Below are 25,626 nucleotides of genomic sequence, written 5' to 3' on the forward strand. Positions count from 1 at the left end.
TTCAAGTCCTTACTAAGATTGTGCTACTGAAGTGATGTAAAGTACAATGGACAAGATGGGTCTGTGTACTGGCAGCTGCTTATAGAGATATTTGGTGTAATTTTCAAAAGTGACTAGGCAGTTAGGAACTTAAGTGTTCTTGAAAGTCAATGGGAAGTAGATTTCCTAAGTGCCTGTGTCACTTCAGAAAATGGGACGTAGGAGCCTGAGGCTATGTCTACGCTACGGCGGTAAGTCGACCTATGCTATGCAACTCCAGCTACATGAGTAACGTAGCTGGAGTCGATGTACCTTAGATCGAGTTACCGCGAGATCTACACCACGGGGGGTCAACGGGAGAACATCTCCTGTCGACTTACCTTACTCTTCTCATCGGGGGTAAAGTATAGCGGTTGACTAGAGAGCGATCTGCAGTCGATTTGGCAGGTCTTTACTGGACCCACTAAATCAACCGCCAGTGGATCGATCTCAGAGCGTCGATCCTGGCTGTAGTGTAGACCTGCCCTAAGTAACCTAAGCGCTTTTGAAAATTTTACCCATTGTGCATGAAAGAGAGGCACAATCCTTCCAGGGGTAATGGAGAACCACAAGCCTGAGTGTCCTTACCCACCCCTGCTCGCCATTATGTCGAAGAGGCATGTGTACCCTCTTCACAAGTTTCATGCTACTGTCAGCGTTGGCCTTCCTTGATCCTTGCCAGAAACATGAGAATTGATACTGTGTCTGTGCCTGGCCCAAGATGAGGCACAATCTAGTTTAATGTGATTTAAAGAAAGGTTTGCTTTCAAAACAAGGATTGTGAATGATATGATGAGGCACATTTTATTCTGTAATGTTTCCATGACAAAACATGTTTTTCTTCAAACTTTCCTTTCTTTTTATTTTTTTTCTTCTTTTTTCCATCGGCCAACATGTCGTCTTTGTGTCACATCAGGTCCCATCCTACCTCAGGCGAAGCTCCCACTGCCTTCAAGGAGAGTTTTGTCTGAGGTCAAATTGCAACATTGGGTCCAGGAATTAGAGTGTAATGTAACCCACCCACCATTTATATTGCTTTGGCATAAATGTAAGCAAGAAGATGTAACATTGTGTATGTCATGCTGAGATATTGTAATATCTCAGATGGGTTTTTAGGCACAAAGCCAAAGGTTAAGTGCAGCAGCCAAATGAGGTGTGGCACTATCCTCGTGTGACCCATTCCCAGAACTGTCATCTTATTTTGTAGCCTGATGCAATGAGTAATATCACTGAGAATAATAAAATAATTTCTTAAATTGTACTTTCAAGGTATTCTTAAGCCAATTAAAGTAGTTACAGCAGAACTGTAGAATTTTCTCTTTTTTTTTAACCTAGGATCAACCCCCATATGCATGAGCATTCTCAAATTCTGGGTTAGGTTCACTCTAGATCCAGTCTTTGCAGTGGTTCATAGCAGAACTAAACCCCTTTGCAGCACAGGCCATTATCTAATATATGCATATCTTTCCCTTCCTTGTTACCAGTGCTGTCTTTGCAGCATGTGTGTCAAAGAAAAAGTTTGCATGGTATGTGGTTACTTGACATTTATTTTGACTCTGTAGTGATTGCCACATCTTGTATATTCAGTCAAGTAAATTGCTAGCAAACTTGTGTCTTCAGACCTTAGTAGTGGGACTGGCAATTAGTCACCTGCGTACAGCCTTACTGTATAAGCCCTAAATGTTTACACACGCAGGATCAGTCCCCTGTGACATGTTAACTGTTTCCTGTGAGGTATTGGATGCCTTTATTTTTTATAATTTTTTTATGTATTTTGTTGTATTGTGGGAAGGATTGAGTCCTGCCCCTAGGGAGATGGTCTGCTCAGGGGCAGGTGGGTTGAGTCCTGCCTCTGGGGGTTTAAGTGGGAGGCCTTGGGGGGCGGGAGGGGGGAAGTGTGTCAGGTCCTGTCTCCACAAGGAGGGGTTGGGTCCTACCCTGGGAATATATGTGTGTGTGAGCCCTGAGGAGTGCTGGGTCAGGTCCTGTTCCTGGACGGTGTGTGTGGGAGGCCTGGATAGGTGGGAGCACTCAGGTCCTGACCCCAGGAGGGAGTAGTCAGGTGCTGTCCGTAGGGGGTGTACGTACATGTGTGCAGGCCCCCAGGCTCTGTATGTGCGTGTGTGTGTGTGTGTGTCTGTCTGTCTGTCTTCTGTGGGAGGGGCTGCAGAACAATCCTGTCCCACAGCAGCAGCAGCTTCTGTGCCAAGGGGCTGGATCCAGTTCCCTGCTCTGGACCCCAGGTCTCCCTGCTCTGGACACCAGGTCTCAACTCAAATTTCTCCCTCCCATCGGTTATGAGGCAAACCTGAGTGGAACGGTGACCCTGTGTGCCAGGTCGCAGGGTCCAGGCCCAAAGGACAGGAGCTGCTGCTGCAGGGTTAATTTTTTTGTTCTATTTTGTTTTACATGTTGTTTTTTGTTTTATTTCATGTTACAATATTTTGCGTCTTTGAAACCCACAGGGCTCTACCTTCATCTTCCGTTATCTTAAATGAATGGTGGAAGCTTTTCTCCTGTTTGGATGCTTAAGCAAACTCATTAAGCTTTTAGAATAGCTGTAATGTGAGCACTGTGGGAACTGTTGCCATTGACTCAACGCCCATTAATTTCACAGGAAGTTTAGTTCATCTCAGGATCAGGCCCCTCAACTTTATCACTAGATGAAATATATAACAGTTACAAGAGAGAACAGATAAACTGCACAAGGTAAACTGGATCTTAAGGGAGGCTTTCTTATAGTATAGGATTCATTTAATATTATAAAGTATAATCCAAGAATACATGGATTATTCTCTGGAAAAGGAATCCTTTTTCACTCAGAAAGTAGGTCATGCTTTTGTCCATTTTCTGCTAGCCACTAGGGTGTGTTTGTCATTGAAAGAGGGAGGTTGACATGTTCAACTTCAAGTGTGCATGTGGGGAAAATGTTTGTTGTGTAAAGCTAGACCAAATTTTTTAAATTATCAGTTGAACTATCCAGTTTGGCATTTGACTCATCTGTAGAGTAGTATATATTTTGTATTTCTGTTTTTATAGACTGGAGAAAGAAAGTATTCAGCACAGTCTTAGCAATGAAGCAAAGACCCGAGCCCTTCAGGCGGAGCAAAGAGAGCAGGAGCTGACACAGAAGATGCAGCAAATGGAGGCCCAGCATGATAAAACTGGTAGGTGGTAGAAAAAGATTAGAGCCTGGGCACTTATTCACAAACCAGGCCCATGCCTTACTGTGAAATGACATCAGGAACACCTGTAACCTTTGGCTGGCCGAAGGGAGCAGATGCTAACTACACCGGAGATTCCGAATTACATATTAGTTAGCGTTTAAAAGAGAAAATGGAAAGTATTGCCCACTGTCTGTTGATTTCAGAGTGCTGCTCTCACATCTGTTGCACCATCTGGATTATGAGTTTATTTACCTGTATTCAAGAAACGTAAAGCTGAGAGAGACCACAACAAAGTAGAAAAACAAAGGGCTTGTTTTTGGCTGGATTTTCAGGCACACATGTTATATAAAGAAAATAGCATCAGAAGCTCTGCGGGAAATGCTCTGAGCTTACAGTTAAAGTCTCCTGAATAGCATTGAACAGTTCCCACAGTACACACATTATAGCTACTCTAAAAGCTTAATGAGTTTGCTTCAGCATCCAAACTGGAGAAAAGCTTTAACCATTAATCGGTTCTTAATTCACTGTCGCAGCTGGATGTAATTCACTGGCTCCAAATTGATATGTTCCTTTATTTAATCTTTGCAGCCTCAAACATTTTTAGCATTGGTATGTTTTTCCCCCAGTCTAGAACAAGGATGTTTAATCCTTTGCATTCTTCAAGTTATCACTACTGTAGTTTAAATTTACTAATACAAGGCATTGACCATAGCTGACAGCTTGGCTGGAAGCGGATATCCTTCATCACATTGGCTTAGCTGACCTCTGGCTTTTTACCTTTAGTCTAAAAAGGACTTTCAGAATATGCAGTTTCATTTGTTTACAGTCAAAACGTTTTACCATTGTAATGCTCCATGTTTATGAATGGCATTAGGCAAAATAAGGATAACTCCACATTTAATATTTAACCAATTACATTGTTAACAAAGGCTCAAATTATAGCTCTTAGACCCTATGGAATGCTAGGATGGGGGGAAATCTGTAACATCTACACGATGGTGGAGGAGGATGCTATAAATTTGCAGAATAGGATGCTTACCATTTTTCTGGGGAAAACACATTCGCCTGCTATCCCTGTAACAGGCATTAGAAAAGGTTCAGAAAAGGGCAACTAAAATGATTAGGGGTTTGGAACGGGTCCCATATGAGGAGAGATTAAAGAGGCTAGGACTTTTCAGCTTGGAAAAGAGGAGACTAAGGGGGGATATGATAGAGGTATATAAAATCATCAGTGGTGTGGAGAAAGTGAATAAGGAAAAGTTATTTACTTGTTCCCATAATATAAGAACTAGGGGCCACCAAATGAAATTAATGGGCAGCAGGTTTAAAACAAATAAAAGCAAGTTCTTCACTCAGCGCACAGTCAACCTGTGGAACTCCTTGCCTGAGGAGGTTGTGAAGGCTAGGACTATAACAGGGTTTAAAAGAGAACCTCCATGAATGTATCCAGTTAAGTCCCTTAGTGGCTATTAGCCAGGATGGGTAAGGAATGGTGTCCCTAGCCCCTGTTTGTCAGAGGATGGAGATGGATGGCAGGAGAGAGATCACTTGATCATTACCTGTTAGGTTCACACCCTCTGGGGCACCTGGCATTGGCCACTGTTGGCAGACAGGATACTGGGCTGGATGGACCTTTGGTCTGACCCAATATGGCCATTCTTACGTTATGTTCTTAACACCTCTAGAAAAGAGGTACCTGGTATTCCTTCCCAGCCAGTGCTAACTGGTACAAGAGGTGGTGGGGCCACATCCACCCTCTGTCCTATGCAGACATGCCTCCTGCAGCACTGTCACTGGTACTAGTGGGCCTTGCTTTGTGTTAAGGGAATACAAACAGCTGCATTATGACTGCCTTCTACACAGAGATGGTAGAGGGAAAGGAGCTCTCTGTCTTCTTCCCATTCTGTCCAGCACATCTGCATATGGGCAGCTGTAATTTGGCACAAATTAAGGAAAACTAACTTTCTTGCCCCTCCTGGTCCATAACCTATTGTTTAATTTGAGTGTATTGAAACAAGATTGAATGTGTCAACTTTATATCTCTAGTAAGAGTGGGAAGAGTTGAAAAAATGGTCATTTTGTACATAAAGATTTCCGGTATTATGCATCTATGTATTATAGGGGGTGTTGTATACTACTACTGTAAGTTGGGTACAGATGAAAGTACTACAATATTCTAGTCATAATTGTATAAAATGTATTTCATTATATATCATTTATTAAATATGAAGGAATCTAGTAACAATACAAACAAATTATTTACAGTTTCAGGAATGATTTTAAGACTAGAAATTTAGGGAACACAGGGTCTTCTCACTTGAATATTGAAGACCTTTGATTTCTAGGTAAGATGTTTTAGCCCAGTTTAGGTCAATAGTAACAGAAACAAATCAATATAAAATGGTGGTCTAAGTGCAGTTCCCACTGGACATAGACCTCATATTTGTCAAATGCTGGTTGTCAGACTCAATAGGAAAAACTAAGAACTAAATGAGCTGATTTCTGCAAAGATGGATAGGATATCTTGGGGGGCCCAGTAAGGACATTATCACGCCTGATCAGTGATGAGCTGCCAAAATCTTAACAACCGGTTCCCTCCTCACCCCACAAGGGGATCGTGGCCCGCCCCCCCCCCCCCCCCCGGACTCCTGCCCCATCCAACCCCCCGCGTTCCTTGATGCCCCCCCGCCCCGGGACCCCTGCCCATCCACCCCTGTCCTCTGACTGCCCCCAGAACCAGACAGAAGGTCTCGTGAGCTACTGTAGTGAGTGCCCACCCCACCCCGCCACGCCCCTAAGAGCCAGAGGGACCTGCCAGGAAAGAGATGGGGAGTCCCGGTGGTGCTTACCTGGGGTGGCTCCCAGGAAGCATCCGGCAGGTCCCTCTCGCTCCTAGGGGCGGGGTAGCGTAGTTGGGGGGAACAGGGGGCGCGGCCGCTCCCCCCACTGATCACATCAAAAGTGGTGCTTTAGGCGCCGTCTCCATGGGTGCTCTGGGGCTGGAGCCCCCACGGGGAAAATTTGGTGGGTGCAGAGCCCCCACCGGCAGCTCCCCACCCCGCACCCGGCCCCAGCTCACCTCTGCTCCGCCTCCGCCCCTGAACGCGCCACCCCTCTTTGCTTCTTCACGCCCCCCCCCCCCCCCCCCCCCGCTTCCCTCAAATCAGCGGTTCGCGTGGGAAGCTGCGGAGGGCTGAGAAGCAGGCGAAGGCTTCGCGCTCAGGCTGAAGGAGGCGGAGGTGAGCTGGGGCAGGGAGCGGTTCCCCTGCGCGCCCCCCAGGTTATCTGCTGTGGCTTGGGCGGCCCTCCTCGCCGCCCCCCTCCCCCAGCTCACCTCCGCTCCGCCTCCCTGGGCCTGAGCGTGAAGCCACCGCCTGCTTCTCAGCCCTCCCCAGCTTCCTGCGTGAACAGCTGATTCGCAGGAAGCCGGAGGAGCAGAGCAGGGCGGTGCGTTCAGGCCCAGGGAGGCGGAGTTGAGGTGAGCTGGGGCTGGGCGCAGGGCGGGGAGCTGCCGGTGGGTGCTCTGCACCCTCCAAATTTTCCCCATGGGTGCTCCAGCCCCGGAGCACCCACGGAGTGAGCGCCTAAGGCGCCACTTTTGGCCAGTTGTTAAATTTAGAAGCCCTTTTAGAACCAGTTGTCACGAGACAACTGGTTCTAAAAGGGCTTCTAAATTTAACAACCAGTTCCAGCGAACCGGATCCAGCTCACTACTGCTCCTGATCCTGTACCTGCTGGGTATATGGAGGACTTCAAAGCCTAGTGTTTGCCAATCTGATGCCCCTCATGAACATAACATTCTCAAATTTAGGAAAAACCAATAAGAGTGAATATGGCATTTATGGTAGTTTGTCACAAAAGGCTTTGGTCCATTATCACCTCAGATACCCTCTTTGTTGAGTTATCTGCATGTCCGTTGTGAATGAGACTTCTTGGTCATCCTACCAGAAAGAGGCAGTAAGGACAACTGTTCAAAGGCCTGGTAGTGTGAGGTGATGCTCACACTCCATTTATGATGTCAAGAGAAGTAGAAGGCACTCTGCACCTTGCAAGATTATGCCCTAATGAAGAATTGCTGGAAAGGTTGAAATAAATGTTTGTGGGTGTCTGGGGGAAGAAGTGGCCTAGATTTTTCAGAAATTCTTAAGTTTAGCCATTCTTTGGTAAAATGTGATTAGATCATTATCCCATGTTCAAATGCCTGGAATTTAAACCATATTTTTAAAAAAGTAGGGGCGGGGTGAATAAGAAAATATTTTAAATCTTTGTATCAAGTCTTAATTTTATAAATATAAAAATATAATTTCTAGTGAATGAACTGGATTCTTTGCTGACCTCCCAGAATACATTCATAGCAAAATTAAAGGAGGAATGTTGTACGTTGGCAAGGAAGCTGGAACATGTAACAGAAAAAAACAGGTAGGTGTCATTTTTACACTAGCCTTGCTACTTAAAAGTGAGTTACTGTATATTTTTATTTATATTTATTATTCTCTTCTTCTAAAACCTGTTATCCACACCTATTCCAAATCTGTTATGACATCTGCAACTTGAGAAACCAAGATGGGATTTTGCCCAGGGTATTTCTAATTTTATACTTTTCAAATGGTGTTTCCATTTAAATTACTTGGACTATTCAGATCTGAGAAATCACATATTATACTCTTCTTAGGATTAGTATTCTTCAAATAAAAATTAATAAATTAAAAGTCAATTTGCTACAATTCTAATGTTGTTTGAAATTATGCTAAAAATAATAAATATTCAGTTAAATATCTTCATGTCACATGAAGAAGCTGAATTCTGTTGAGTATCTGGGGTTAAATGACTTAAATTTTTTTAAATAAGTCATTTAGTTTACAGTAGCACACACTAGCTAGTGGTTCTGGATCTTCATCACATCTTCCCTCTCCGCAAACTCTTGTGAAAATTGCTGCTCAGTAAGTGTCTGATTCTATAGCCTCCATTCATGTGGCATTACCATTGAAGTAAATGGTAGTTCTACATGTGGAACAACTAAAAAATTAGACTCTAAAGTAGTTGAGTAAAAGTAGGAGTTTAGAGTTGCACTATATCCATATACAGTATAGTGTTATGTCCTGTTCATAACATGTCCTTAAGCTAGAAGAAGGTTATTCTGCAAAGAATTGGGATACTTTGTGGTTCTAGCACTGAGATTCTGTGTTCATATGTGATATAAATAAAATAAGCCATTTGATTTTGTATTCCAAAAGAGTGAAACTCACCTCTTTGCAGAGGGCCTTCACAGGCCTATCCCCCATTAAATCTTACTTGCAGGACAAAGTGAGTATTGAGTGGAGCGTAGACTTTATGCATACTCTCCATATGGGGTGAATTTCATCCAAAGTGAATTTGGTAAGCAAAGGATTTGGAGAAGGGATTAAAATGGAGGGAATGTAAAATGGGTCAGTTTAAAAAGAGACTCCCCTGTTGCAAATGTCATGCTGGTTCCTCGGGAGGTAAACAAGTAACACTTTTGCCAGTCAGTCTGCCTTTCAGATTGTCCAACATTGTAAGAGTAACATAAGAAGACTCACAAAATAGGAAGTATTCAGAGAGCTGGTGAAGCGTGAAGCCATAATTGGCTCCAGTCAAAGTAATAATTTAAAATAATTGAAATAGGAATTATTCCACCTGTTCACATAACGTAGAATCATAAAATACCAGGGTTGGAAGGGACCTCAGGAGGTCATCTAGTCCAACCCCCTGCTCAAAGCAGGACCAATCCCCTACTAAATCATCTCAGCCAGGGATTTGTCAAGCCTGACCTTAAAAATATCTAAGGAAGGAAATTCCACCACCTCCCTAGATAACCCATTCCAATTCTTCACAACCCTCCTAGTGAAAAAATTTTCCTTAATATCCAACCTAAACCTCCCCCACTATAACTTCAAACCATTACTCCTTGTTCTGTCATCTGCTACCACTGAGAACAGTCTAGATCCATCCTTTTTGGAACCCCCTTTCAGGTAGTTGAAAGCAGCTATCAAATCCCCCCTCATTCTTCTCTTCTGCAGACTAAATAATCCCAGTCACCTCAGCCTCTCCTCATAAGTCATGTGCTCCAGCCCCCTAATAATTTTTGTTGCCCTCCACTGGACTCTTTCCAATTTTTCCACATCCTTCTTGTAGTGTGGGACCCAAAACTGGAGACAGTACTCCAGATGAGGCCTCACCAATGTGGAATAGAGGGGAATGATCACGTCCCTTAATCTGTTGGCAATGCTCCTACTTATGCAGCCCAAAATGCCATTAGCCTTCTTGGCAACAAGGGCGCACTGTTGACTCTCATCCAGCTTCTTGTCCACTGTAACCCCTACGTCCTTTTCTGCAGAACTGCTGCCTAGCCACTTGGTCTCTAGTCTGTAGCAGTGCATGGGATTCTTCCATCCTAAGTGCAGGACTCTGCACTTGTCCTTGTTGAACCTCATCAGTTTTCTTTTGACCCAATCCTCTAATTTGTCTAGGTCCCTCTGTATCCTATCTTTACCCTCCAGTGTATCTACCACTCCTCCCAGTTTAGTGTCATCTGCAAACTTGCTGAGGGTGCAGTCCACGCCATCCTCCAGATCATTAATGAGGTGGGTTGAGGCTGACATAATTGGAATGGAGGGAATGGCGGTTTGATTCAATCCAGAAACAAGAATGGATAAGTTGGGAGAGGCAGAATTTTCAAGGGTCTTGAAGGTAAGGACAAGAAGATTGAAATAAAGATGGTGGAAAATGGGAAGCTAGTAGAGGGATTTGGTGAGATGAGGTTAGAATTGCAGACAAGAAAGATGATTTTAGCCGTTGTGATTTGAATGACCAGAGGAAGTAATGTGTCAGAGTGCCCAGTGTGCCATTGGCTTTCCCATCCTCTCTTGTAGATTTCATAATATGGTGCCTATATATATTATTCAAAACAGATTCTGATCATATAGTTTATTCAGTGTGCCCTATTTGTCTGAGTGGAAGACACTTTTGCTGCATTCTGGAATAGTGGCCAAACCATAGGCTTCAGTTACTGCCAAAATCCTGGATTCTACACAGCACATTAGAGTGACTAGTCTAGTGATTAGAGCAGAGGTCTGGGATCAGAACATATGATTTCTCTTCTTAGATATGTTGTTTGCCATGCTACTTGGGAACCTCTGTGACTCAGTTTCCCCATTGGTAAAATGTGGATAATACTTAACACGAGTCCTATGATGCTATATTAATTAATGTGTGTAAAAACACTTAAGCTTTTGCAATAAGAGATCCAATAGAAGTATTGACTTATATAAAATGTTTGCACATTTAGAAGAAGCAGACTAAGTTTAAGCTTTACAAATGCATTTATATGAAATGTTACCTCCAGCTATGTATCTACCTCACTATACTTCATACATGGTTCCTGTATGATAACTGTAATATGTTTTTTGTTAGGTAGAACCTTTTATTGTGAGCTAACCCCTACCTAGGGCTAGATAGATCTCAGGACAGAATACTGAACAGATTATACACCCCTCAGGCTGCATAGAAGATACTGTATATTAAGGTACAGTATACACATACAAGTGTAAAAAAATCAAAATGTAGTCCTTTGGAGGGTTTTTTGTGGTGTTTGGTTCATATTTTCTGATTGTTACTGTCTGAGTTCCTAGACTTGTGGATTGATGCTTAACACTGCCCATTGTGTATTTGTGATTTGCGTTTTGTAATTAAGGGGAACAATGGGAGTCCATTGGGTCTCGTTATATATAATGGTTGGTTTAATTTGTTTCACTTCTATCTTGTTAATTGTAAATTGATCATTAAGATTTGAATTCTAATCTGTCACCAGGGTTGTGAGTATTGAAGCTAGAGCAATGATCCTGGTTTTAATCACTGATGATGAGAAACAAATTTTACAATTTTGGTACATATTGCAGTTCATATATTTTAACACTGTATTTTATGGTGTTATAAATATTGTTAAATGACTTTTAGTGTAGTTTTACTGTTTGGACTATAATGTATAAATTATATTACTGGTTTGGCAACAGTAGGTGTCCAACTGTGTGAGTTTAATTGAAGTAAAGAACATACACCCGGTTGAACTATTTTTCTGCATGTTTGGTTGATGTTCTGTTTAGAGACTGCACTCATTACACTCAACACCAGCAGTAGCTTGCCCAAGTTATTGGTACCAGGATGTGAAATCTGTGTTCAAAACCAAATCATTAAGATGATATGCTATCCACTTAAAGAAGAATTATCCCAATCCCAATTATGTCAATAAAAATGTTACTTTACAGCACTTGTCATTGTAATACTATAAAATTGACTGGTTTTCTGAGGAGTAAGAATAGACATTGTTGAATAAAAGAGCTAAGCTCTGATTCTGTACTGTGGCTGTAAGAAGTACAGTGCAAAAGACACAGTGTAGAAGGAAGTAGGGGAAAAAAACTTTTACCGAATCCAAGTGTTTAAAAAAAAATCATGAATCAGACCTCCAAAAATGGAGTGACTTAAAAATTATATTTTAAAAAAAATTGAATATTTATTTGCCTCCTGGATTTTGAATTTTAGGGTGCCCTTAGGTTATGTTTTCAAAACTTTCACAGCAGTTCGGGATAGAAACTAGCCTTTGTTTTAAATGAAGGCTGAGATTCTTACGTAATCACACGAATCTTGGCGCTCTAGGAAAAACACCAAATATCTAGAGACTTGAGATAAAATTGTGGGAGTTGGCAGCACTGCAAGGTGGTGTATTATAAGCCATCTTTCTGCTGTCCAAGTTCTGGGCTTCTGCAGGGGCTGGTGTAGCCAGTGATGTAAATTAGAGTAGCTATGAGCTGCTCAGACTTAACAGCGGCTTCCTGAGGGCTGTATCATAACCCAGAATCCCCACAGTGCTATGTGCTATAGTGTTGCCCCTCATCCTTCCAACACACTTCCCTTCCATACCCAGCACATGAGGGTTTATGAGGAGAGCAGAGGCAAACCAGTTACATTGGCCCTATGCTGCTTTCTCCCCCATTCTACTGCAGCCTTTTTATGTCTCATATGCCATCAGAGCAGCACCTGGGTGTCACAATTGGAAGAGAATTTCTCCCCTAGAATTCAGTCATTCCATTAGGCCCATGTTTCTCAATTTTTCCAGACGATTGTACCCCTTTCAGGAGTCTGATTTGTCTTCCGTACCCCAAGTTTTACCTCACAGAAAAACTACTTGCTTACAAAATAAGACCTAAAAATACAAGTGTCACAGCACTCTATTACTGAAAAATTGCTTAGTTTCTCATTTTTACCATATAATTGTAAAATAAATCAATTAGAATATTAATATTGTACTTACATTTCAGTGTATAATATATAGAGCAGTATAAACAAGTCATTGCCTCTGAAATTTCAGTTTGTACTGACTTTGCTAATGGTTTTTTAGGTAGCTTGTTGTAAAACTAGGCAAATATCTAGATGAGTTGATGTACCCCCTGGAAGACCTCTGAGTACCCCCATGGGCACGCATACCCCTCATTCAGAACCACTGCACTAGGATATATTCATAACTCTTATATTTAGTTTCACTAGTTACAATAGTAATGGTATGCTATGGATATGTAATGATGATAATTTGCTCTTAATGACTTTTCTGTCAAAATGACTCAAGACACTTAATATATCTTCATCTATTAAGTCTTACAGTGCCCTGTGAGGTACTAAGTTGTATTATCCCCATTTTACACATGGGTAAACTGAGATGTCATGTACAATGAATAAAACGTGATCCTTGCAATTCATCTTCTGATAAATATACTCTGAAGCTCAACGTAGCAGTTTTGGCTTATTAATAAAATTAATACTTTGCTCTTATAATAGTACCTTTTACTCATAGGTCTCAACGTGTTTTATAAACCATTCAGTAATTAATCTGAAAAACCCTGTGAGGTGGGTTGCTGATATTTATTTGTATTTCTGTAGCACCTATGAGACCTCAAGTCATGCACTGGACCCATTGTGCTAGGAGCTGCACAAACACAGAACAAAAAGATAGTCCCGTCCCCTAAGAGGTTACAATCAGAGTAAATAATTGATGGCAACAAACATCACATTATTTCCATTATATTTTATTTATTTTATGTTTGGTGGGTTTAGTTAGGAATGATAAGCTAAAGGAAAGGGAGAGGGGATGTTGAAGGGAAAAGCAATGAGGGGGACAGGGAAGGGGAGAAGAGGAGTGACGCTAAGATGAAGAGACACTGGAGAAAGGGGAAATGGAAGGAGAAGGTTGGAGCAGCCAATCAGCACAGGGCAGAGAAAGTTCAGTCAAAACTGTAGAAAGTTCTCTGAATGGCCAAAGGATCCCACTTTGGCTTCTTCCGTCCCTGCAGGCTGGAGTTTCTGTCTGGCTCCTCTCTGCAGTCTTCTCCCAAGCCCACATGATGGTGGGAAGGGGAGACACCACCTTGGTCCTAGTGCCCCCACAGTTGGGGAGTCTTCCTTGACCGTTATTCACTTTTACATATTAGGAAATTCAAATAAATGATTTGTCCAAAGCTGCTGAAGGAGTCTGTGTCAGAGCCATGATTAGCATTGAAGAGTGCCTGGTTTCCAGTTCTGTACTGTATCTAGCACATAGACACAGAGGACTAGATTCACAAAAGGACTTATGTGCGTATGTCCCATATTTATGTCCCACTGACATTCACAAAATTGCTTAGCTGCCACTTAACCCTGGAAGCACCTAATGTCCCCAACGCATCCGAGTTTCTGCTGGTAGGTATGCACAAAGCCATCCCAGTCCTCATTCCACTCCACAGCTAATGAGCTGCTCAAAGACCTCTCTCCTGCTTAAACCCTGTCAGGATTGTCAAACTAGGCATTCCATCGCCTATTTGCTTTCAGGTCCTGATCTATTGTAAATCTGATACAACTCCATTGACCTCATTTGACACCAAAAATGGCCAATTGTCTTTAAAATCAGTCCTTAGTCTGATTGTCCACACCAAGCAAGGGGAATTGTGATCTTGCATAAGTGGGTTTTTACATATCTATAAGTGAGAGGCTGCTCTTATTATAACTGGGTTACCAAAAGGTGGCATACCACAGTGTCATGTCTCCAGATGCTAGGATGTGGCTTACTAAGTAAAATGTTTGTTTCTGTAGGTTCTAATAAGAGCCTATTTACACATACATGTACAGAAGTCTTATAAAGGTTGAGACTACATAGTGATGGCCCACTATAGGATGAAATCTGACAACATCCATCACCACTGTGTTTTTACTACTTTAGGTCTGAAGTCAGCCAGCTTAGTCAGGAAAATGAGTATGTTCATGACAGACTGGAGAAGATGCAGAAAAGAAATGATGAATTGGAAGAACAGTGTATCCAGCATGGGAGAATGCATGAGAGAATGAAGCTGAGGTAGGAAGTTCTATTAATCAGTCCATATGTGGTATACTATGCAGTACCTGTTGTGTTGTATAAACAAGAAAAAAACTTTGGTTTTTATTTTATGAAAATGACCAAAACCTCAGACCATCCTTTGTTCTTTTGCTTGTGCTGTTTTGGATAAACAGCAGGAAAGCATGTTCAGTTTCCACAGTTCTCTGAAGAATGTAGACCTAAATTGATTTAGCATATGTGTTGTATGCTGTTTCTGCTGTTTTGGCTCTCTCAGATGAATTGTCATAAGAACAGTCATACTGGGTCACACCAGTGGTCCATCTAGCACAGTATCCCATCTTTCAATGTTGGCCAGTGCCAGATGCTTCAGAGGGAACAAACAGAACAGGGCAATTTATCAAGTGATCCATCTCCTGTTGTCCAGTTCCAGCTTTTAGCTGTCAGAGGTTTAGGAACACCCAAAGCATGGGGTTGCGTCCCTGATCATCTTGGCTAATAGCCATTGATGGACCTATTCTCCATGAACTTATCTAATGCTTATTTGAACCAATTATACTTTTGGCCTTCACAACATCCCCTGGCAATGAGTTCCACAGGTTGACTGTGCATGGTGTGAAGTACTTCCTCATGTTTGTTTTAAACCTGATGCCTATTAATTTCATTGTGTGACCCCCTAGTTCTTGTGTTATGTGAAGAGGTAAATAATATTTCCGTATTCAATTTCTCTACACCATTCATAAATTTATAGACCTCTGTCATATTTCCCCCTCTCCCCCAAGTCATGTCTTGTCTAAGTTGAAGAGTACCAGTCTTTTTAACCTCTCCTCATATGGAAGCTGTTCCATACCGGTAATCATTTTTGTTGCCCTTCTCTGTACTTTTTAAATTCTATTATATCTTTGCTGAGATGGGGCGACCAGAACTGCACATAGTATTTAAGGTGTGGATGAACCATTCATTTATGTAGTGGCATTATATTTTCTGTCTTACCTATCCTTTTCCTTATGGTTGCTAACATTCTGTTAGCTTTTTTGACTGCTGCTGTGCCTTGAGTAGGTGTTTTCAGAAAACTATCCACAATGACTCCAAGATCTTTCTTGAGTGGTAATAGCTGACTTAGACCTCATCATTTTTTATGTATAGTTGGGATATGATTATCTAGCATGCATTACTTTGCATTTGTCAACATTTAATTTCATCTGCCATTTTGGTACCTCGTCACACAGTTTTGTTAGATCCCTTTGTAGTCCGCTTTGGATTTAAGTATCTTCAGTAATTTTGTATCATCTGCAGACTTTGACACATCGCTCTTTACCCTTTTTTCCAGATCATTTATGAATATGTTGGACAGCACTGGTCCCAGTATTGATCCTTGTGGGCAGTCTGCTATTTATATCTCTCCACTGTGAAAACTGACTATTTTGTTACTACCCTTTGTTTCCTGACTTTTAACCAGTTACTGATCTATGAGAGGGCCTTCCCTTTTATCCCATGACTGCACACTTTGATTAAGAGGATTTGGTGAGGGACTTTATCAAAGGCTTTCTGAAAGTCCAAGTACACTTGAACCACTAGATCAACCTTGTGCACATGTTTTTGACACAGCCTCTCCCCCTCCCCCCCCCCCATGCCAAGAATGCATTGTTGAGGCATGATTTCTCTTTACCAAAGCTATGTTGACTCGCCCCAGCATATCACATTCATCTATGTGTCTTGTAATTCTGTTCTTTGCTGTAGTTTCAACCAGTTTGCCTGAAGTTAGGCTTACCAGCAAGTAATTGCTAGAATCGCCTCTGGAGCCTTTTTTAAACATTGGTGTTACATTACCTATTCTCCAGTCATCTGATGTAAAGGCTGATTTAAGCAATAGTTTACATACCACAGTCTGCAATTTCATATTTGAGTTCCTTCAGAACTGTTGGGTGAATACCATCTGGTTGTGGTGATTTATTATTCTTTAATTTATCAATTTGTTCCCAAATCACCTCTATTAACACCTCAGTCTGGGACAGTTGCTCAGATTTGTCACCTAAAAGAATAGCTCAGCTGTGGGAGTCTTCCTCATAATTTTGCAGTGAAGATCGATGCAAAGAATTCATTTAGCTTCACTGCAATAGCCTTGTCTTCCTTGAGTACTCCTTTAGCAACTCGATCATCCAGTGGCCCCACTGATTGATCATCAGAAACAGGAAGCCTGACAATCTTAAAATTTTATTAGTTTTTGTGTCTTTTCCTGGTTGCTCTTCAAATTCTTTTTGGCCTGTTTAATTATGCTTTTACAGTTGACTTGCCAGAGTTTATGCTACTTTCTGTTTTCTCAGTAGGATTTAAAAGATGTCTTTAACTGCTTCTTTTACTGTGTTTAGTCCTGGTGGCATTTTTTTGGTCCTGTTTGAGCCTTATGGTGTTTTTTAAAAGTTCCCATGCATCTTGCAGGCATTTCACTCTTGTGACTTTATCTTTTAATTTCCATTTAACTAGCCTCCTCATTTTTGTGTAGTTCCCCTTTTTGAAGTTAAATGCTACTGTGGTTGGTTTCTTTGGTATTTCCTCCTCCACAAGAATGTTAAATTTAGTTATATAATGGTCACTATTACAAAGCGGTTCAGCTATATTCACATCTTGCAACAGATCCTGTGCACCACTTAGGACTAACATGTCTTTCTTTTGTGCCCTTATTTAATATGCTATATTTTTCAGTACTATTTTCTTAACACATCTAGTTATTTGTGTTTAATATAAACAAAAACCTGGCACTGGAAATCTAAGTATTAGGAGTATTATTAAAGTAGAAGCTATTCGATTTTGACCAATAGCTTGAAAGTGCCAATTATTTGGTATTATTTGAGTTACTCTTATGGAGGCATCTCGCCACTCAAGTAGTGCCCCCCCATCCCTTAGTCATGTGGGCTGAGAATGAGGAAGGGCAGAAATTTTTGAGGGTATAGCCAGCCCTCAAGGGTAGTAGAGACTTCCCCAGCAACATGGGAGTGGGAGCAGCTGCAGTGGGGCTGGTATGAAACTTTTCCTGGACATCGGTGATAGCACCATTCTGTATGCCGGAGACTCCAGTCCACTCTGTGCTGTGCAAGCAGCATTTAATGGCCATAAACTGGCCAAAAACAGCTGGGGCAGAATTTTGCCTGCATGGAGGAGATCAGCCAACGATTCCATCACCAGCCTCCTCATGCTCCTTCCACCCTGGGTTCTCAGTGTAATAGGAAGGAGGGGATGCTGGGAGGGAGTTTGGGCAGGACAATGAGGAAACGGGCAGAGCAGAGTATAGCTCTGGTGCACCAAATTCTCCACTCTGGAGGGACTTCAAGCCAGTAGTGTAAGTTAGGGCTGCACAGGAGGGAGCTCTACGTTATGCTAGAGCTGGACAGCCCTGAATCAGGGAGCGAGCTGCAACCAGCTCTCTACAATCCCCCACTCCTAATCAAGAGAGTTTAGATGACCAGAGTATCAAGGCCTATGTGTTACACAGGGTGTTCTGTCTGGTGATTGTTTGCCCCTTCCCCCTCCTACCACTGTCTAACAGAGTTCCTCTGCTGCCGGTCTCTGTCCCCCTTCCCTCCATTCTTCCTTTTCCTTCTCTGTTGCTTGCTTCCTCCCAGTAACTCATCCTGCTCCTGCCATCTCACCTCACTTCTGCCCCCACAGTTAAACTTCAAAGAAAAAAAAGAGATTCTGAAATCTCAGATTGTGCATTTAATCTGTGAAACCACATGATTTCATTGTTACCCTCATCCTCCCTCTCCATGACACACTCCCTTGGTTCCTTGCATTAGTTGTTTTATATTAGATTCCAGCCTATGTATTTGTACAGTGCTTAGCACAATGAAACTCTAATCTCAGCTGAGCCTTCGGGCACTACCACAGTAAGTATAAGTACCAAAAAAAAGCTGGCTTTTTTATTATTGGAAGTTGAAAACTGTTATGTTGGGTTTTAATTGGGTAAAATTGATTTTCATCTATAAGATATTGGTTTAGGTAGCTGATGTGGGATAAGTAAAAGTGAAGACCTTACAAGTTATAAATTGGCTGCTAGTATAACAGCATCTGAAATGCTCTGTTTATGGAGCACACATTCACAGTGTAATCCATGCTACTATAGGAATTCCAGCCTCACCTCTGCTTTTAGAAAACATATGTATTGTCTCATTATACTGGAATAAGGACAGGAGATACTACATACGGTTTGATTAGGCTGCTATGTCAGGATGCAAAATTACTGACATCCCCTCTCCGAACCCCATGAATTTGGCCACCTCCCAGTTCACATACTTCCTAGCCTTGTTGACCCCAGGGCATAGGAAGTGCTTCACTGTTCCCTGCAACACCCTGCATGTGCATGTCCTATCATAACATTTTACACCTAGAAAAAGTTCCAGGATCAGCCCAAAGTCCCTCTTAACTCTAAGCATTCAGGCTATCCCTTTACACATTCCTAAATCATTTCCCCCACATTGCACCACAGTTCTATCTGGTGCCCACTGATAAGCCCCCAGTATACAGAAGTGGCATGTGCCACAGAAATGGCATGTATACAGAAGTAGTATCAGCTGGTCCCATAATATGCCCCTCCTGTGCTAGCTCAGGACTGCTTCATCACTAAGCCCTAGCTGCGAACACTCAGACAGCCTGGATGCCCACCCATAAACAATGCTGTGCCCATAGATCTGTGCCACTGTCGGCATGGCCTGTCTTCCCGCATCTGGAATGAAAACAATGAAAAATGAACAACGAAAAATTCCCTACCTGGGGGTGTCATGTACATTCTGTATGCTTCTGAAGGCCAATGCCTGAATTACCCTAGCCCCCATACCCAGCTGTGCCGCTGCTGTTGTAGTCCAAATCCTGAATGAGTGGGAACCAAATTCCTGGGCTGGAAGCCCCAACCTTATCAGTCCCCAACTCAACACCGTAACAAACTGGTATGTTGTGAGAGGAGTCCTGTCATCTTGCATAAAGAGGGGCCCATTGAAAATATCTGTATTTTTCCTTTTTTCTAGCTTAGTACCCAGGCCGCTCTGCTTCATTATTACTACTAGCTTGAATTTCAGATCTGTCTTTTGTCAGCTGTTAGGGCAACATTTAATACGCATTAGAATGAAACAGAGATCATGAAGAAGTTGTTCATCGTTTTCTATACCATCACAGCAATTTTATGCACTAGAAATGAATCAAAGCATTAATACAGAACAGAAAATTGGTCTGAGAGGAACGTGGTCATGCTGCAGGCAGTGCCTTACCTTCTGCTACTGCTTTTAATGATGGAGAGCACTAAAACCAGTGCAGTAACTGTGTTTTCCTAAATTTAATATTTTATAATTTATAAATGTGGCATAGATTATCATCTAACTGAGCCATAGTCAAGAGATTTTACCAGTATATTAAAGGGGAAAGCGATGAATGCTTTGGTTTTATGGTTGATCTAATACTGTATTTATTTAAACATCAGGTAGCGAATGGAATGTTATCAGAAACAGCTTAAAAATCACAGTAAAGCTGTTTTACAACTTCCACAGTGAAGAACAGTTGTAGATTTCAATATCAGCTGAGCTAATGTATTAAGTTTGTTCCCAAAGGTCATGAACTTGACTATGAATTGTTCGTGTACACTAAGTACAGTAGAAAGTCATAAAAAGCCACTGTTTTCTAGCCTATGCATTTGATGCTTTTCCTAAATCAAAAAATAGTGAGGTTTTTAGTCTACTATTCTAGACCTCTGCAGCCTGCTGCTGCCTTACCCAGGCTAGTCTTTTTTTTTTTTTTTTTTTTTTTTTTACTTAGCAGTAATGGAGTTTGCTGCATTGTTCAGCCTTCTGTCTCAAATACTAGTGCTCTCATGAAAGTGGCATAGAGAATGATTACCTCTCTGCACAGTGATGCATTTCTTCTTTGTATGCAACCACAGATAACACTTTTTGCTGCTGTATCACACAGTAAGCTTGCTTCTAATTTGCTATCTATGCTGTTACCCCCAGGTCTCTTTAGGCATTACTGTTTTCCAGGTTTCTCACTTTTATTGAATATAGTCCAGTTTATTTTTCATTTATTGATCTTCTTGTTTGGTTCTTCAGCCAGCTTTCAGTCCATGTGAGAATATTTTTATCACTCTCAAAACTGATTCCATTGATTTTAACTTTCCATGAGTCAAATGTTTTATAAAATTGAAACACACTATCTGTGTTTCAGTCCCTTGATACACTAATTTTGTAATTCTGTCAAAACCAGAAGTCGGTGTTCTTCATAAACACTACGTATTGTTCATAATTCTGTTGCCCTCTCGATTGTTTCTAGAGTTGTCGTCTTCTGTATAATAGTTAAACCTGCTGGATGGTAACTGCAATGATCATCATCCTTTACTTCTTTAGATATTAGTACCACATTTTCTCTTCTTTGCTCCTCCGATCTTTTACCAGATGTCTATGATATTTCACAAATACTGAGTGAATCAATAATTTGTTGTCACAGATGAGAGATGTTCTACAAATACATTTTTGCATTTATATTGTAATGAAATGTGGTATTTATAGTGAGAAAAAAGGTTACTCTTGTTTGTCATCACTTTGTTTTTTGCTATGGGATACAAACGACAGGGCAATAACTATTTTATAGTCCTTTTTGAGTTCCATAAAACAGTAGTTAGAGTAAGACCTTATTAATTGATCAGTCAACTTGTTTTGAAGCAGCAGCTTAGAAATGTTTGTCAGTGAAAATAGACAAGATAACACTTTCCCTATTATTTCTATAGAATCATAGAATCATAGAATATCAGGGTTGGAAGGGACCCCAGAAGGTCATCTAGTCCAACCCCCTGCTCAAAGCAGGACCAAGTCCCAGTTAAATCATCCCAGCCAGGGCTTTGTCAAGCCTGACCTTAAAAACCTGTAAGGAAGGAGATTCTGCCACCTCCCTAGGTAACGCATTCCAGTGTTTCACCACCCTCTTAGTGAAAAAGTTTTTCCTAATATCCAATCTAAACCTCCCCCATTGCAACTTGAGACCATTACTCCTCGTTCTGTCATCTGCTACCATTGAGAACAGTCTAGAGCCATCCTCTTTGGAACCCCCTTTCAGGTAGTTGAAAGCAGCTATCAAATCCCCCCTCATTCTTCTCTTCTGCAGACTAAACAATCCCAGCTCCCTCAGCCTCTCTTCATAAGTCATGTGCTCTAGACCCCTAATCATTTTTGTTGCCCTTCGCTGGACTCTTTCCAATTTATCCACATCCTTCTTGTAGTGTGGGGCCCAAAACTGGACACAGTACTCCAGATGAGGCCTCACCAGTGTCGAATAGAGGGGAACGATCACGTCCCTCGATCTGCTCGCTATGCCCCTACTTATACATCCCAAAATGCCATTGGCCTTCTTGGCAACAAGGGCACACTGCTGACTCATATCCAGCTTCTCGTCCACTGTCACCCCTAGGTCCTTTTCCGCAGAACTGCTGCCTAGCCATTCGGTCCCTAGTCTGTAGCGGTGCATTGGGTTCTTCCGTCCTAAGTGCAGGACCCTGCACTTATCCTTATTGAACCTCATCAGATTTCTTTTGGCCCAATCCTCCAATTTGTCTAGGTCCTTCTGTATCCTATCCCTCCCCTCCAGCGTATCTACCACTCCTCCCAGTTTAGTATCATCCGCAAATTTGCTGAGAGTGCAATCCACACCATCCTCCAGATCATTTATGAAGATATTGAACAAAACCGGCCCCAGGACCGACCCCTGGGGCACTCCACTTGACACCGGCTGCCAACTAGACATGGAGCCATTGATCACTACCCGTTGAGCCCGACAATCTAGCCAGCTTTCTACCCACCTTATAGTGCATTCATCCAGCCCATACTTCCTTAACTTGCTGACAAGAATGCTGTGGGAGACCGTGTCAAAAGCTTTGCTAAAGTCAAGAAACAATACATCCACTGCTTTCCCTTCATCCACAGAACCAGTAATCTCATCATAAAAGGCGATTAGATTAGTCAGGCATGACCTTCCCTTGGTGAATCCATGCTGACTGTTCCTGATCACTTTCCTCTCCTCTAAGTGCTTCAGGATTGATTCTTTGAGGACCTGCTCCATGATTTTTCCAGGGACTGAGGTGAGGCTGACTGGCCTGTAGTTCCCAGGATCCTCCTTCTTCCCTTTTTTAAAGATGGGCACTACATTAGCCTTTTTCCAGTCATCCGGGACTTCCCCCGTTCGCCACGAGTTTTCAAAGATAATGGCCAAGGGCTCTGCAATCACAGCCGCCAATTCCTTCAGCACTCTCGGATGCAATTCGTCCGGCCCCATGGACTTGTGCACGTCCAGCTTTTCTAAATAGTCCCTAACCACCTCTATCTCTACAGAGGGCTGGCCATCTCTTCCCCATTTTGTGATGCCCAGCGCAGCAGTCTGGGAGCTGACCTTGTTAGTGAAAACAGAGGCAAAAAAAGCATTGAGTACATTAGCTTTTTCCACATCCTCTGTCACTAGGTTGCCTCCCTCATTCAGTAAGGGGCCCACACTTTCCTTGGCTTTCTTCTTGTTGCCAACATACCTGAAGAAACCCTTCTTGTTACTCTTGACATCTCTTGCTAGCTGCAGCTCCAGGTGCGATTTGGCCCTCCTGATATCTTTCCTACATGCCCGAGCAATATTTTTATACTCTTCCCTGGTCATATGTCCAACCTTCCACTTCTTGTAAGCTTCTTTTTTATGTTTAAGATCCGCTAGGATTTCACCATTAAGCCAAGCTGGTCGCCTACCATATTTACTATTCTTTCGACTCATCGGGATGGTTTGTCCCTGTAACCTCAACAGGGATTCCTTGAAATACAGCCAGCTCTCCTGGACTCCCTTCCCCTTCATGTTAGTCCCCCAGGGGATCCTGGCCATCTGTTCCCTGAGGGAGTCGAAGTCTGCTTTCCTGAAGTCCAGGGTCCGTATCCTGCTGCTTACCTTCCTTCCCTGCGTCAGGATCCTGAACTCAACCAACTCATGGTCACTGCCTCCCAGATTCCCATCCACTTTTGCTTCCCCCACTAATTCTATCTGGTTTGTGAGCAGCAGGTCAAGAAAAGCCCCCCCCCTAGTTGGCTCCCCTAGCACTTGCACCAGGAAATTGTCCCCTACGCTTTCCAAAAACTTCCTGGATTGTCTATGCACCGCTGTATTGCTCTCCCAGCAGATATCAGGAAAATTAAAGTCACCCATGAGAATCAGGGCATGCGATCTAGTAGCTTCCGTGAGTTGCCGGAAGAAAGCCTCATCCACCTCATCCCCCTGGTCCGGTGGTCTATAGCAGACTCCCACCACAACATCACTCTTGTTGCACACACTTCTAAACTTAATCCAGAGACACTCAGGTTTTTCCACAGTTTCGTACCGGAGCTCTGAGCAGTCATACTGCTCCCTTACATACAGTGCTACTCCCCCACCTTTTCTGCCCTGCCTGTCCTTCCTAAACAGTTTATAACCATCCATATAACTATCTTTCTCTATAGAAAATATGCTGTTTATAAACATCTGTTCTGATGATATGGAGTGTTTTTTTTAAGGACAAGGTTATTTCATATTTAAATTACAATAATTAAAGTTGTTTTTGAGTCACTTCTTTGAATATAATGTAAATATTCATCCCTTTCAGTTTTGTTTGCTCAGTGAAATGTGTCATTAAAAGAAAGTAGATGTCCATCTGAATGATAGATAGTTGACACCTGCTATTGAAATGGAATTGAGCTGAGAAGTTTGCAATTTGTGGGAGTGAAGGAGAGATGGCCTGTACAGTTGTGGTTTTTGTTACTATATAGAATCCCATGATGCCCTCCATGGCTTGTCCTCCCTTCTTTCTTTTACCTGCCTTCTTTTTACATCAGTTTGTTCTTTATTGTCTTGTTGCTCCCACATGCTTTTAATTTTAAGATGGATTTCTGAGGGTGAGTAAATTAGCTGAGAAGCATTGTCTAAATTGTGGCATTTGATCAAGATGACAATGTCATTGCTCTGTCACTGGAGATGTGTGGTCAGCTTTACTTGGTAACTTTACAATTCTGAATCTTGGAGAAATGTCACTTTGAACACGGTGCTGCTGCAAAGAACGTGTTAGTATCATTTCAATTTTTAAATATAATTTTGTCATTAAAGTCTGCATTTTTCCATTCTGCAAAAAATGACTCTTAATAGTAAAAAGTAATTTTTTTTTCTTGCTAAGAGGGAAAAAAATTATTACAAGGCCAGTTATAAATAGAGGCAACCAGCAAAGAAATATAATAGCAAATACAGCAAAAATAAAACCTAAAACAAACCACTACCACCTTCCTTTCTCCCAAAAATAAATTAATTTAAAAATTCTAGATGATATTAAATCTGGTTGCCATTTTTAGGTTCACCTGAAATGTTGGCTCATGGTCTGTACTGTCTGCACTTTCAGTACCAATGTTAAAGTGCTCTGCACACAGTTCTCCCTGTTGCAGTGACGGGACCTGTACTAGTTGGTGGCAGGGGGGAGTTGAGGGAGACTTGCTTTAGGTGTATTAATGATTGAACTTATTAATTTGTAATTAATTCGCAACCATACTATCATAGGCAAGGATTTCATCAGCTCTCTTAAGCTTTAATTGATTTTGATCTAGTCTGGTGTATTCAGCACTTGTTACTTATCACTTGACTTTTCTAAATACATTCTCCTTCCTAACTATTAGAGTGATTTTGGTTAATGTAAGAGTTTGAACATAGTTCATCTCTTTAGGCAGCATCAACTCTGACCTTTCTCCATTGGAATGGCCATAGGCTGAAAAAGGAAGCATGTTACTTAGAGTAGCTAGCTCTTCTTCCAAATCTTGGCCCGCACACTTCTTAGAACCTAGAAGGTGTGTGGAGTTACAGCAAATGGGGAAAGATGTCTACATGTAGTGCGAGAGCATCTCTGTTAACCACTTTCTTTCTTTGCATAAGCCTGCCAGGCCCTAATCCATAGTTCTTTTTCCTGAACTAGGCAGTGAGATGGAGTATATGGGCCACAGTTTGTAAAGTGCATATGGATCCTTGAAGTTATTTTATATTATCAATAAATTATTGATT

General features: G+C 41.9%; 1 protein-coding gene across 15 annotated transcripts in view; it reads left to right on the forward strand.

Annotated features, from left to right (window-relative positions):
- Window positions 1-25,626, forward strand: part of SDCCAG8 (SHH signaling and ciliogenesis regulator SDCCAG8) — a 160,426-nt gene that overhangs the window by 84,962 nt on the left and 49,838 nt on the right. For 9 of the 15 annotated variants that reach the window (XR_006289727.1, XM_037895332.2, XM_037895328.2 and 6 more), the window contains 3 exons: window positions 3,058-3,185; window positions 7,496-7,604; window positions 14,446-14,577. The exons of 1 other annotated variant lie outside the window; for it this stretch is intronic. Coding sequence is in view for 12 of the 14 variants with exons in the window: in XM_037895332.2 (XP_037751260.1) it covers window positions 3,058-3,185; window positions 7,496-7,604; window positions 14,446-14,577 (369 nt within the window). In the remaining 2 variants the exon portion in view is untranslated. Of the gene's footprint in view, window positions 1-3,057; window positions 3,186-7,495; window positions 7,605-14,445; window positions 14,578-25,626 lie in introns of those variants that run through there. 5 more of the 15 variants (XM_043543351.1, XM_043543350.1, XR_005224810.2 and 2 more) reach the window with 3 other exon arrangements.

The sequence above is a fragment of the Chelonia mydas genome, chromosome 3 (assembly GCF_015237465.2).
Source record: "Chelonia mydas isolate rCheMyd1 chromosome 3, rCheMyd1.pri.v2, whole genome shotgun sequence".
NCBI classification, from domain to species: domain Eukaryota; kingdom Metazoa; phylum Chordata; order Testudines; family Cheloniidae; genus Chelonia; species Chelonia mydas.